Raw genomic sequence first — 14857 nt, forward strand, 5'->3', positions numbered from 1 at the left:
ATTATTTTGCCTTTATCTAGGATTATGGATTTAATGCCTTGTGTGTAATGGAGGATTTTGAGTAAAAAAATATTATTTATCTTCATAATTATTAAACATCGGTAGATCTATAGTCATGTTAAAAAATAAATACATATATTTTTATATATTTTTGTCCCAATTTCTGATCACAATGGAAATAGGATATTCTAGTCTCAACGGGCCCTATGATTTGAATACGTATACTGCAAAAAAAGTTCGGTGTACGAGATGTTTCTGTACACCTTGTGCACGCAACATGTTCTACTTTCGCACCGGTGTGGTTCCTCAACACCGACCAAATGGAACCGGGATCTCACTAGGGCGGTTCGAATCAGTATGCGGTCAAATTTCGAGGTCGCTTTTCGAGTCCACGTAGCTCCTCTCCTCTGCCACTATTTCCGCGAGCTTCGCTTGCCCATCGTGATCATCCACGTTCCCCCATCGTCTCCCCCCTCCTCACACCCTAACCCTAACCCTAGCTCTAACCATAACCATCCAATCCATGGCGCTCCTCCCTCGAACCGCGCGCCTCGCCCTCCTCTCCGCCCAGAGATCCGCCGCCGCGCCCTTCTCCGCCGCCGCCGCGTCGTCGTCGGCATCGGCGTTCCCGGCGCCGTACGCGCGGGCGCCGCCCCCGGCGTCGCCGTCCCCAACCGGGCTCCCGAAGGCGGTGGAGTTCGTGATCTCGAAGGTGGACGATCTCCTCAACTGGGCGCGGAGGGGATCCATCTGGCCCATGACCTTCGGGCTTGCATGCTGCGCCGTGGAGATGATGCACACGGGTGCCGCCCGCTACGACTTCGATCGGTTCGGTGTGATCTTTCGCCCTAGCCCTCGCCAATCCGATTGCATGATCGTCGCAGGAACCCTCACCAACAAGATGGCCCCGGCTCTTCGAAAGTAAAAGCCCTAATTTCTCAAATTTTCCTGTAAATTTATTATCATTGGTGTGCTTTTAATTACAGTTGTTAATTTAAAGGGGTTTGATGGCACAAATCACGTGATCTGTTTGTTTTTCCCATCTCTTAGTTCCCTGAATTGTGAATTTCTCTTCTGCAAACGAGCTTAGCCCTATAGGGATTCTACTCGACTATTTCCTAGTGTTTGTTCTCAATTAAACTAAGAAGAAATTAGTTAGATGAACAGTTCTCAAATTCTTTTTATCGAGAAGAACTTAGTTAGACAAAGAGTTCTCAAAATTACCAATTGATCATGGCTAGTAATGTTCGTTTTAGATGATTTAAGAAGATCTTATTTTGCTTGAAATGTTTGTGTTTAAGTGTTATTCATAGCATTATGCAGGCAACTATAAAAGTGACGCTTTCTCAAGTTACTTGCCAATCTAGATGGATTTTTTTGGAGAAAAGACACAATTCTGACCTTGTATTGTCTTGGATCGATTGTTCGGTAATCCTGGACATTCACCTAAGTAGAAGCTTTTTGATTTACTCACTCTGCTGAATGCGGAGTTATAAATCCTCTTCTGGATCAAAGATGCTTATGTTAAACTGTGTTTTTTGTCCATCAGCTTGTAGATTTTTCAGGTTCACCTTTTCTCTGAACAAGGGTAAAGGGCACGCAGACGTATTGAATTGAGGAATGTTTTCCTTATTTGGACTATGCATCAACTAGCAGATGCGGATTCTTTGCTTTGCAAAGATAGTGACTAGGTTCTCTTGTAGTAGGATAGCTCGCTTTAACATCTGGAAACAGAAGAAGTTTTTTCGAACAGCAAGCTACATAAAACAACTCAGAGTGAATTATTAGCATGCGTCGCTTAGCTTTTTTTTATATTTTTTTAAGGATAGTACAATTTTTACATTTTTTTTTCGTGAACTTGATTGAACTCTGTTGTATGCTCTGACTCCGTTAGATCTATTTTAGATTCGAGACTCTTTCTGTTCATTCTCTGGTTTGACAATTCAGGTTTCTTGTTAGCGTTAACTGACAAAGTATCTTATTATGTTTTAAGAAGTATGACAGCATACAGGAGATCTATATGTTCTGCTTCTATAGGAGTATCTTTGGAATCGCTGATATGGATTAATAAATTTTAGAGCAAGTATATTTTCTGGTCTTGGAAAGAAAAGTTTGATTGGCTTGTTTTCATGTTCACTGGATTAGGTTTCATTTTGCGCTTAACTTATTCTTTCTCTATAATTGACATGATGTCTTATCTCACTTGTGGATTATTTCTACGTCTGGGGGTTTATCTTGAGAATTGTGATTCCATATTCATTAATGTGAACTACTGTTAAGTCTGGGCAATTTTAATTCACTGATCACTAGCCTTATATATTTCATGCATGTATTTCTATTCTCCGACTTAACGGATACTCATTAGACCTATATATCTCTACACATGATATATTGCTCTCTCATGGTACACTAGATGTCTACAACCCCATTGCTTTGTGCTTCCGTAGTCACATACTATATTTCTCATCTACATATGATACATCTTTTGCAACTTTCTTTACTATGCAATGTGGCTCCCCAGCAGAAATAATTCTGACTCTGCTCCTGTGTTTTCTAACTCTGATGTTATAATGTCATCCCTTTGTTCTATGCAGAGTTTACGACCAGATGCCTGAGCCACGGTGGGTCATTTCGATGGGAAGCTGTGCAAATGGTGGAGGATACTATCATTATTCATACTCCGTCGTTCGTGGCTGTGACCGCATAGTTCCTGTCGACATCTACGTCCCTGGATGTCCACCGACTGCCGAGGCTTTGCTCTATGGTGTCCTTCAGCTCCAGAAGAAGATCAACAGGCGCAAAGATTTCCTTGTCTGGTGGACCAAGTGAAACCAGCTGATCTATCGGTTCAACCTTTATGAATTACTTCCTTGGGTCTGTCATTTCCGCTTGAAATAAAAAAAAAAGCTATATGCTGGATTTTGTAAACTTGTGTTGTGATTTGAAAGTTCTCTGGAGACTTGTCTGTCAAAGTGAACCTCTTTTATGTGTTATTATTAAATTACTTCTTATATGAAGTAAACACACACTGTATATGGCTGTAACTTTTTTTTGCTGTTCTGTTCCTTCTATCCGTAAGGATTGATTTTAATTTGTTGATACTTGCATAGTTGGTGGTTTTGCATATATGCGCGCATTGCAGCTGTGCTTTTGATTCCATATCTACTTGGCAGAAGATGTTGCAACCATGCTTTTGATCTTCATGAATGCCGCCGTCTGAAAGTTTCATTTCGAAAGCTGCACAGATATTTGGGATTTTGCTTCTGAGTTTTGTTTGCGAATTTTTATTTCTAACAGAGAAATTTCGATTTTGTTTTAATATATAAAATAGGCCTGTGAGCTGATATGCTTGGATTGTGCATTAACATCGTTTCGAGTTTAGTCCAGCTTTTTAATAGGCTGGATCAATGATCGCTGCTACTTTCCAAGTTTGATTTTGTTATGAAGGAACAACAACCGATATTGTAGCTAGATTGTAAACGAAAAAAAAAATTGTATGAAGAACCTGTCGAGTACAAACCATTTAGAATTATTATCTTTTAAAATTGATACTCTTCAACTGTCGTTTATTTGAATTTAAGTCATTTTCTTTAATGGAGCTGAAAACTAGCTATTGAAATTGGTAAATTTTGCAAATTTTCAAATCGATGTTAAATGTAGTGGATCCACTTCGAAATAGCATGGAGTTGCGGGGGGTCTCCCTACATTTTCACCTAAACAGGCCGGCTCAGTTTGCGGCCCACGACAAACCCTAATCATCTCTCTCTCTCTCTCTCTCTCTCTCTCTCTCTCACCGCCGTAGCTCATCGTCTCGTTTTCTCTCCGATCGATTCGTCGCCCTCATCTCGTGCTCTTCTCCTCTCAATTCTCGGACCAGGTGAGTAGATCCTTCGTTGGATATGCGATCGGTAGTTGACTTACTTATCTTTCACTCGATTTCTATTTTTTTTTTTTTTAAATGTGTTGACCTTGTTAGAACTATGGAGCATTTCGATACGGAGATCCGAGCTTTAAAAATTTTGATACTAACTATCGAAACATTATATTTGGTTAGCATTTGATGGTTTACATTAGAAGAATTAGAGGGTATTCGTTCCAAATAGCATAATATGTTGTTAGATTGAAAATATTTTGTCGATAAATTAGAGATAGTGCAAAATTCTTATAAACATACTTAGATCAATCATATTGCAAGGTTACGCAGTAAAAGCAATATTTTTAAAGTAGATCTAATCATTTCAGTGTTGATCTACTTTTCAGCTTGCTTTCCTTGGTTATTTTTTTTGTGTTGGGGGGCTGAGGATACTCCGGAGGAAAAAGCTCCTATTGATCTTTCGTAAAATGCTCCCATGTCTCAGTGTAGTTAAAACAAGAGGGTGAAAAAGATTGTTTCGAGGGAAAGTGTGGTTTGTTGTGGGATTTTTTGTTGATTGTGGCGAAGAATGCAATTTCAATACACGATAAAGTTCAGGGACTAAAGCGTCTGAGCGAGGAGTTCTGGGGCTAAATCTAAATATTTGGCAGTACTTAGTATCTGTACATTTCACCCTTTTTTTTATTTTTCTTTTGATTGTCATTTAACTGCGAGGACTTATAATATTGAAAATGAGCATGTAAATGATCCTACGGGAGTTAAATATATAATGTAAGGATAAATTCATAAAATAACAAGAACTGCCAAAAGAGGGTTGAGAAGAAACGGCCTAATACATTTTACTTACAAGAATAAATGTTGATGTAGATATTGATATAACATATCAATGCGTATTTCTTCTTTCTGGTCCTTCTGAATCTAGATGTGTTGAAATCTATTATTCAAATCCTTGTTTTCTGCCTTTTTTTTCATTGATGATCTGTTCATATCTAGGATTTTATGATACTTTCCAGAATTTCCCAATCACATTGGAGAGCAGTTGTTATTTACTAGATGACTTTTGTTTGTCTTAAACTCTTAGATTCCAAAATTTATCAATGTAGATTGACTAAGATCACTTATGTTTGCTTTTGAGTTCCTCTTTTGGTAGGTACCCTCTGGATGTGACTTTCCTTTATTTGTTCGTTCCATTTTTTTTTTCATCTATATATATATATATTTTGGTTATGCGTTGAGAATGATAGAAGCAACCACGTTTTTGTTGTTGTTGAATTGGTTTTTAGTGAGTAGATGGCATCGAAGCTGAATCAGCTTCGATCAAAGGCAGCTCAAGCCTCGCAATTTGTGACGAAGCATGGGTGTGCTTATTATAAGGAACTGTTAGAGAACAACAAGAAATACATTGTTGATCCACCCACGGTCGAAAAGTGCCAAGAATTGTCAAAGCAGCTCTTTTACACACGCCTTGCAAGGTCAGTGCTCACTTTGTTCTAAAATTTAGACTTCTATCTTCTGTTCAAATGCTTATGATTAATGATACATGTTTCCTTTAGTTGTCTACTACAGAATTGTGATGTTTGATTGAAGATTATTGTTGCATGAGTGGAGTTTAATTAGCTTAATAGTATTTTAGCTGATTGTGAATTATCGACGGTATGGATTACATGGAATGGATCAAATGTTTTCCTGCATCTTCTGGGAAGAATGATTGGGCAAGAGCCATTTGAAATTATGTATTGTGATTCCTTTTATATTACTATCTTCTTCTCCTTCGGCAAACTTTAGCGCACTTCTCTTCTGCGTTTCATATTCGTTGTTCATCGATTCTTTTTCTTTTCTTTTCTTTTTTATTCCTTTTCCTAGATGGCACTTTGTGTTGAGCTGTATGATTCCTCAAGAGTACTGATTGTCTGCATCACGTAATTAGAGTTGCATTTCTAGAGCTTGATAAGTGATGACATACTGTAGTGGTCTCTATACGTAGATACTTCAATGGACTTCTCTTTTGTTTTCTGTGACATTTTATTGGCTTATTAACGTCCTTGGACGTACAGGGGAGACTCTGTCCGCGGCACAGGGAAACCCTGTTCATTCGGCGGTCTGTTAACATACCCGAACCCGACCAAATAGGCGGGGCACGGGGCGCGGGGCGCGGGGCGTGATAGATAAGATGGTATCAGAGCATAAAGTAGAAAATGGGAATGGTTTAGGCAGACCTAGGAGACCCTAGGATAGTAAACCATAGGAGAATAAGGCTCATGAGAGACGAGGACTTGTGATTCGTGGCGAAAGGTTGACGGATTGGGTTGTGTCGAAACCTCTAAAACAGATATTAGAGGTAGATTCAAGGTAATGTTTATTCTCAACCGAGGGTGTTCATGTTGGGTGCACACAATATGAAACCGAGTGATGAGAATAGACACCCTTGTGTGACTTTCGCCTGATTGGCTTTTGAGCCGGTATTAGTAATCTCGTGTTCGACTTATAATGGTCTTTTCTTGTGTTGTGGCTAAGAATATTTAATCAAGGGCAACTTTTCTCTGGACAATTTCTGTTTTGAACTTTGTTTGGCTAGTATTTGAGAAAATAGGATGATAATTTAATGTCACAGTTCAATCATGCAGATGAACAGAGTCTATGCAGTACTCATCTTGCATAGCTTGTGCAAGGCGCGTCACCTAGGACATCGGCTGATATAGTACTAATGCTTTGATAACACAACAATAGAGCTAATTGATACTTGCTTATATTGAGTCCATCTATGTTAATTTGTGTCCAAAAGTGTCAATTGGATGTCAACCCCTTTATTTCAGTGCAAATTGTTTGAGGCGATTTGGTTCTACTTAGCATAGTGACGGATTAACCCATGTTCAGTTAGTAGGCATATATCTTGCCAAATTTCATGTAACATCACTTCGTTGGTGGTGGAATTTGATAAATCTCCTCGCTTGTGCTAACTCATTTCATGCCATTATGCAGCAATAACTTCTTTTTTAACATATGTACTAAAACATTCACTAGCTGCTGTAAATCACCACATTTCCTTTTAACAGCATTCCTGGCCGTTATGAGGCATTCTGGAAAGAGCTCGATGGCGTGAAACACATATGGAGGAACAGGAAGGAGCTCAAGGTTGAGGATGCCGGCATTGCGGCCTTGTTCGGGCTCGAGCTGTACGCCTGGTTCTGCGTCGGCGAGATTGTGGGGAGAGGATTCACTTTCACCGGCTACTATGTTTGAGCTGTCTCCCGGTTAGATATCTGGTCTTACACACTATATCTCTTTCCTTGTGTAATTGTTCGTCGGATGATTTAAGGAGTTTTATCTCATTTCACCTGCGAAATTTTGTCGCCCCAAGAGATTTTTGGACCTGGTTGCCGGTGAGACAAACATCCTTTACCTCAAATAATTTGCGGGCTTGATTGGCATCTCTTGTTATTCTATCTATTAAATGTTATATTTGGTTCCTACTTTCCAAATTCTCTCTCTCTCTCCCTTTTATTTTTTTCTGGCCTAGGATTTTTTGTTTTCCGAGGTTAATTTTACAGCAGTAACTCAACATGTTACTATTTGCAATAGTTCGACCTGGAATATCCTGATCAGGAGATGCTTTATCTTGCAGGAATGTGGTCTGAGACATTAGTAAATGCTTGTGGTAATTTACTTCCAGAGCACATTGTCATGAATGTAGTATCTCATACGAAGCATTAGGGAGATACAAACTTTGAAAAGATACTTTACAGCCTAGCTCCTGAAGATCAAGTTTTTTTTTTCCTCTCTTTTTTTTTTCTTTTTACTTATTTTGTCTTCAATTTGAAGAGCAAGTCAACAAGTCCACATCCGGAGAGATTCTTCATTTAGTACAGTATAGATTCTCCATTAACTACAGTATAGATACTCATCAAGTACTGGAACATGGATTTCTCCTTCATATTTATTCTCGTCCTCCCTTTCTTTTCTCCCTTAACACTAGAACATGGGTTTAGATTGGTGTTTTAGAACTTCTGGGCCAAATCCGGAGCTTACTATTTCTTTGGTTGATCAGCCTGGTGTAGCCATTTTCGGAGAGGGCTTGAGCTTTTGAACTGGGTATAAACTTTCTCGCAGGATCGGTTCCGGGGCACGATATTAACCGAGTCCGAAATCAAGCCTCGTTCGGACCCGACCCAGCCCGGCTCAGTCAATGCTCAGGTCTAACCTTATAATCTGAACTCTAGCTTCTATTCGCACAATCATTCCTTCTTATCAACTCTCCCTCAACCTTTTTTTTTTTTTTTTTTGGGTCTGATGATCCTACTCCCTCCTACAGTCCATATCATCCTCCAGTAGCATCATATAGCATCACATACAGAATAAACAAAGCATGATAAAAGCATTGACCTATTTATGTATAAGAACCTTATCAAGTTCCCCACTAGAGAAAGGCCCTACCTAACAAAAACCCCATCACAGAGCACTGAGAGGCTTGGGATTTCGCACTATTCCCACTCTTGTTGGTATTGTGCTCTCCCTACCCAGAGAAAGTTTCGGAATTCTCACAAGAACAAGCACAACAAAGCGCAGATCCTTTTTTGTGTTGGTCTGTGGTGAATAGCATGATTCTAGATTAAAAAAAACCCAATAGCACGCATTAATGATGAAATATTGAGGTATTGTTGGTGATTATTACGTATCCATATAATGTCCACATCCTTGTACATGCACACACACAAATTATCTCCTGCTACTGAAGCTTGTAGGATTGGTTTGTAATGTCTTTAGATTCAAACCTGGCAATTCTATAGGACAAAAGTAGTAGGGCCAATTCTCTTATAAATGTCCTCATATGTCATAACTCCTCTTTATTTGATACTTACCCTTGTCCTCGGGTAATTAGGTCAATGAAGGATAAGGCTATGTGTACCTCATAATGTATCTAAAATATTATTACCAGATTATCTTTTAGCTGGTAAATCAACTTTTGAGACTTGATGTTCAACCCGAATGCTATATTTAGAATTTGACTAGTTTTTTTTTTCTTTTTTTTTTTTTTTTTTTTTTAAGAGAAAGTTAACATGCTACCCGCTTCGTTTATTTCAATTAGAAATAAAGTTAGCTGAAAATGTGAATCAACTAGAATTCGAACTTAGGTCTTGCATATCAACCATCAAACTGTTTCGCCACTTGCGCTAAGGACGGTCGGTAATTAGACTAGTTAATAACACAATAATATTGTCAGTAGATTCTAAGCTACGCAAAAAAAAGCATTGCTTTTATTAGAGTACTGCTACGACTTTTTAAAGAATGCTGTATTTATGAGTTGTATATATAATATGAGAAAGTTCAATTCGTGCATGCATGCAGTTTAATATACTATATTGATTTGTTCCTTATTGTGCGTGTGTGAACCTATATGTAAGCAAACTAAAGTATATTAATAACATACAATGATGGTATTATATCAAACTACCGTCGGAGTATTCGATGTCAATACAACAACAATTGATTAAAAAAAAAACAAAATAAAAATATTTTTTCATATATTAGTATAATGATGAAGTGTCTGAGGAGCAAAACAGTCAATTCACAGGATACCCTTCTTAAATAAGCGGTACAATGTGGTTGACAGGCATAGTACCGCAACAGATATAATCAATGCTGCATCAGATCCCTTAAAAACTTACCGTCCCTTTTATATATATAAAAAATTATATAACTATATACTATCTGTAATACCAAGGTTTTGATATTATCAAATTTTTAATTATCAGATGAAAGATTATACAGTTAATATGATAGTGATTCTCGATTAGAAATAATAATAATTTTTTAGGATTGAGTAGATGATTAGTTTAATAGTATAATCCAATTGATGGAAATGATTAATGATAGATCTAACGGGAGAAAACTCGATAGTATTAAGAGTTTGGTACTATTGAATATTGATAATATAGTAGCTCGACTCGCTCTCTTTCTCTTTATATATATATATCGATTATTATACTACCGATAGCATCAAGTATTTTGTACTGTCAAATTTTCGCCAAGCGTTTAATACTGTCGAATTTGTTACCATTAGATTTATCATTTGAATCATTTTTTATCTATTAGATTATACTATTCAACCACCATTCAAATAATTCTAAAAGATCATTATCATTATAGCTACATGTTTTTTTCCTCCAACGATCAAAAATTTAATAATACCAAAAATTTGTACTATTACTAGTATTTATTACTATCTATTACTAAAGTCCGTGGAGCATTGTTCTTTACTTGACACGTGTCCGACTCAATGACTCGATACACCCGGTGCACCGTAGACCAACCCAGTGCACTATAATCCTTAAAAAATATTATTTTATTTTAATATATATATTTAAATTTTATATTTGTTAATATAAAGATATTTAAAGTATCATAAAATAAATTTAATTAATTAGATTTTAGTTTAGAATTTTTTTTTGGTACTTTTATCATACAAGTTTATCGGTATTTATGAATCGTACACATACACCAGGTGCAGGCAATAATTTTCAACAATGAGGAGTCATGAGGCCCTCTCGCTTTATGACACATATCTAGCCCATATACTCGGTGCACCCATTGCATCATAAAATCCTTAAACAAATTTAATACATACATCTAAATTTTATTTTTTTAATATACAAACATAAAAATGCCATGAAATAAATTTAATTAATTATATTTATTCTAAAATATTATTTTTCACATTTCTAGCATACAAATTTATCAGTATTTATAAAATATACACATACATTGGGTGCAAGCAATAATTTTCAATAGTAAGAGCTATTGTTTGTTGACATATGTTCAGTTATTGGTGCAATGGGGGCATCATGGATCCAATAAGAAAAATATAATTTTATTTTAACAACTATATCTAAAATTTCACGTATAGATATTTTAAATATTATAAACTAAATTAAATTAACTAAAATTTAATTTTAACATCTCTATTGTACAAATTTATTGGTGTGTATAAGATATATACACACTTGGCCAGTGCAGTCAATGAGTTCGACTAAATACCACTTTGAGTTAAACCCTCAACTATGTTAATTTGATTAATATTTTATCGACCTTTAATTATTTTTATTTGAGTTATTCATTGCCTGTTAATTATTAATTCAATTGAAACACTCTCCCAATTCTTGACATTGCTTGCATTGGTCGACAAAAATAACCTAAATAGAATAAGAAAAGTAAAAGGTAAAAATAACACAAAAAGATGATATGTACTGACACAAATAATAAGTATATTATTAAATTACTTTTTCTGTTTCAGAAAATTTTACTTTTTTGAAATTAAATGTTGATACAAATGTATGTTTAATACATATATTAAAAACTTGATAGCAAAAAAAAAAATTTACTATTAATAGTATTCCAGCCTAATTCTATATATATATTCTAAAAATATAATTAAAAATATATTCATCTTATACACAGCAAACCGCGGGTACATTGCTAGTAATAATCTAATTCTCTTATTCTCTCTCTATTTATTTATTTATTTATTTGCGCAAACTCGAACGCTTACGTACCTAGCTCCTTGGTATTTGCTTTTATTATTTATTAATATTAATATTATTAATAATTAAAACCCCCAACTAATTTTTTTATTGTACGACAGTCCCTTCCTCCGCAAATAATGCTCCTAATAAAATAATAATAATAATAATTATTATTATTATTTAAGGCCCCCACATTAATTTATTTATTTACACAATATACGGATTAAGCAACAGCAAGAGCAAGAGCAAGGGCAAGGGCACTTTTGTCACATTCAACGTATTTAGTTCTTCACGGTTCCCACCGCACTCCTTTTTAGCCCCTTGGAAAATGTCTCCCGAATGGCCAAACCGTTTGCATTAATTACGAACGAGCCCTCGTATTTTAAGCTAGGAGTAGGGGTAACAATTTACTGATATCCCCTTAACTTTAGACAAGTTTTAAAAAGAGGCCCATCTACTTTCTAACAGGGTGGTCTTCGTACATTTTAGCCTTTTTAGGGGTTTTTTTTTTTTCTTTTTTTTCGCTGTTTATATTAATCTTTATCTCCCTATATAAATGTAAATTCCCCACTCCCCCACTCCTTACTCTCGCTCCCCCACTCAGCCGCGGAGAGTGTTCACATGTCCTCTCACATGGCGGTGACCGCACCCTGCTCCTTCCTCTCCCTCTCTCTCCTCCTCCTCCTCCTCCTCCTCCTCGCCAATGGCGGCGGTGCGAGCACCGTCGAATACCAAACCCTGGTGCTCACCCCTCTACAGAAGCCCCACGCCCTCCGCGACGATTACCTCCTCGACGAAACCCTAGTCGACTCCGGGGCGGCAAGGGAGGGAGAGAGCGATCTCCTCTCCACCACCGCCGCCGCCACCTCCTCCCTCCAGGTCCGCGTCGCCCACCGCGACTCGATCCTCGCCTCCGAGGCCGCGAACTCCACGGCGGAGGAGATCCTCCGCCTCCGCCTCGACCGCGACGCCGCCCGGGTGTCGGCGATCCGTGCGTCCCTTGCGGCGGCGAGGTCGGGGTCGGGGTCGGGGTCGGGGTCGGGGTCGGGGTCGGGTGGGTCGAATGCGAATGCGACGGGGCGGGGGCGGGGGCGGGGGCGCGGGGGGTTCAGCAGCTCGGTGGTGTCGGGGCTAGCCCAGGGCAGCGGTGAGTACTTCACCCGGATCGGGATAGGGACCCCGGCGTCGCCCGCGTACATGGTGCTCGACACGGGGAGCGACGTGGTGTGGCTCCAGTGCGCCCCCTGCCGCCGCTGCTACGCCCAATCCGACCCCATCTTCGACCCCCGCCGCCGCTCCTGCCTCTACCAGGTCTCCTACGGCGACGGCTCCGTCACCACCGGCGACTTCTCCACCGAGACCCTCACCTTCTCCGGCGGCGCCCGCGTCGGCCGCGTCGCCCTCGGCTGCGGCCACGACAACGAGGGCCTCTTCGTCGCCGCCGCGGGCCTCCTCGGCCTCGGCCGCGGCGCCCTCTCCTTCCCCTCCCAGGCCGCGCGCCGCTTCGGCCGCCGCTTCTCCTACTGCCTCGTCGACCGCACCTCCTCCTCCTCTTCTTCTTCTTCTTCCGCCGCCCCAACCCCCACCACCCCGCGCACCTCCTCCATGGTCTTCGGCGACGCCGCGGCGGCGGCGACGGGGCCCGACGCGGCCTTCACCCCGATGGTGCGGAACCCCAAGATGGAGACGTTCTACTACGTGGAGGTGAACGGGATCAGCGTGGGCGGCTCCCGCGTCCCCGCGACGGACCTGCGCCTCGACCCGTCCACGGGGCGCGGCGGCGCCATCGTGGACTCGGGCACCTCCGTGACGCGCCTCGCGCGCGCCGCCTACGCCGCGGTGCGGGACGCCTTCCGCGCCGGCGCCGCGGCGGGGCTGGGCGGCGAGGCGGCGGAGGTGGCGGGCGGGTTCTCGCTGTTCGACACGTGCTACGACCTGGCCGGGCGGGACGAGGTGCGCGTGCCGACGGTGGCTCTCCACCTGGCCGGCGGCGCGCAGGTGTCGCTCCCCGCCGAGAACTACCTGATCCCCGTCGACACGAAGGGCACCTTCTGCTTCGCCTTCGCCGGCACCGACTCCGGCGTCTCCATCCTCGGCAACATCCAGCAGCAGGGCTTCCGCGTCGTCTTCGACGGCGACCGCGACCGCCTCGGCTTCGTCCCCAAGGGATGCTAGCTAATTACCCCAAACCTCTACAACCTACAACGCCGTATACGCATACGTAACAACGTACGTATATATTTACTTATTCCTCTTTAGTTTACTACTACTACAAGCGTTTTGTTTAAGTGCTGCTGCTGCTTTTGGGTCAAAAAAAAGAAAAGAAAAAAAAAGTATGAGAGTGGTGGTGGGGGGTTGGGGGGGGCTTCTTTTTCTTTTTATGGAAAGGATAGAAGAAGGGGACGTGGGGGAAAGAGAAAGCAAAAAGTTGGGGGGTGGGGGGAACAAAATCTAACGATGCTTCGCTGTGAACTCGTCGGACAAATTTCTTTGGCTTTTCTAAGTTACTAGTAGTAGTAGTAGTAGTAGTAGTAGTAGTATGAAAAGGTGGGGGGAGAAAAAAAAAAAGAAAAAAGAAGAAAAGGAGATCAGGAAGAAGGTGTAAGGTAATGCATGTTTTAGTCCGGGAGTTTCCAGCGAATTGTTGTGGTTTGAATCCTTGATCATTAATCTCACCGACAATTTTACTGCCACCAACCTCCCAATTTTTTGCTAATTCCGTTTCCCTTTTTTATGTTTTGAGTTTTTCCAGTTTACTTGTTTGATTCGAGGCTGAATGAAAAATGAGGGGGAGTCACTGATTCGATAGTTATTATTTGTTTTATATGAATTCGGTTCATTTATAATTAAAATTTTAACTTTGAATTCTGATCTACTCCAGGGGTCAATCATTTAAAATTTTCTCTCATAAATATCTATCTTTCCACTGCCTTAATCACTCTAAAATTTTTTTTTTTTTTAGAGACGGGTAGAATGCTATCCGCTTCATTTATTTTATTTTAAAAATAAACTTAGCTGAAAATATCACTCTAAAATTTTTCTTTCCAAATTTTTAAGTGTTTTAATTGTTTATTTCTGAATTTTATTTTAATAATGAATTAAATAGTTTTAGATTATTTGTTATTTTATTTTTTTATTTCAATATTAATTCAAATTATTTTTTTATTTTCTTTTCACTTATGAACTAAATACGCCCTAAGACCTTAATCACAATAGGAATTGTACTATTTGATATCGAGGAAAAGGATATATCGCCGTACTTTTTTTTTTTTTTGGTCCAAGCACCATACATATTGGGAATTGAATCATGCTTCAAATGGAAGGTGCGAGGGTGGCCTACGAGCATTTATTAAAGAATAAAGACACTTTGTATTCGAGACTAATTTTTTGGTGACCATATACGCTGATGAAGTATAAAAGAGTAGAGATCAGATAATAATGAGCAATGCTTTCTGTTTAGGTGTAA

At 39.8% G+C, this 14857-nt stretch overlaps 3 protein-coding genes across 3 annotated transcripts; all 3 read left to right on the forward strand.

The window, feature by feature from the left end:
- On the forward strand, nt 404-3125 carry LOC109722207 (NADH-quinone oxidoreductase subunit B). Its single transcript, XM_020250152.1, has 2 exons — nt 404-921; nt 2595-3125. The coding sequence occupies exons 1-2, from the start codon at nt 524-526 to the stop codon at nt 2827-2829; spliced, it is 633 nt and encodes a 210-aa protein (XP_020105741.1). The 5' UTR covers nt 404-523; the 3' UTR covers nt 2830-3125.
- On the forward strand, nt 3719-7375 carry LOC109722208. The gene is made up of 3 exons (XM_020250153.1): nt 3719-3877; nt 5158-5346; nt 6928-7375. Exons 2-3 carry the CDS (start codon nt 5165-5167, stop codon nt 7112-7114), a joined length of 369 nt encoding a protein of 122 aa, XP_020105742.1. The 5' UTR covers nt 3719-3877; nt 5158-5164; the 3' UTR covers nt 7115-7375.
- On the forward strand, nt 11949-14084 carry LOC109721891 (aspartyl protease family protein 2-like). The gene has a single exon (XM_020249701.1). It carries the CDS (start codon nt 12013-12015, stop codon nt 13564-13566), a length of 1554 nt encoding a protein of 517 aa, XP_020105290.1. The 5' UTR covers nt 11949-12012; the 3' UTR covers nt 13567-14084.

The sequence above is a fragment of the Ananas comosus genome, linkage group 16, assembly GCF_001540865.1.
Source record: "Ananas comosus cultivar F153 linkage group 16, ASM154086v1, whole genome shotgun sequence".
NCBI lineage: Eukaryota > Viridiplantae > Streptophyta > Magnoliopsida > Poales > Bromeliaceae > Ananas > Ananas comosus.

What these genes read in the sequence shown, in the direction of transcription:
- LOC109722208 (XM_020250153.1), top strand. Translation starts at nt 5,165, where the DNA reads ATGGCATCGAAGCTGAATCAGCTTCGATCAAAGGCAGCTCAAGCCTCG. An exon ending in TTTTACACACGCCTTGCAAG is followed by an intron (nt 5,347 to 6,927) that starts GTCAGTGCTCAC and finishes TCCTTTTAACAG; the next exon opens with CATTCCTGGCCGTTATGAGG.
- LOC109721891 (XM_020249701.1), top strand. Translation starts at nt 12,013, where the DNA reads ATGTCCTCTCACATGGCGGTGACCGCACCCTGCTCCTTCCTCTCCCTC.
- LOC109722207 (XM_020250152.1), top strand. Translation starts at nt 524, where the DNA reads ATGGCGCTCCTCCCTCGAACCGCGCGCCTCGCCCTCCTCTCCGCCCAG. An exon ending in ATGGCCCCGGCTCTTCGAAA is followed by an intron (nt 922 to 2,594) that starts GTAAAAGCCCTA and finishes TGTTCTATGCAG; the next exon opens with AGTTTACGACCAGATGCCTG.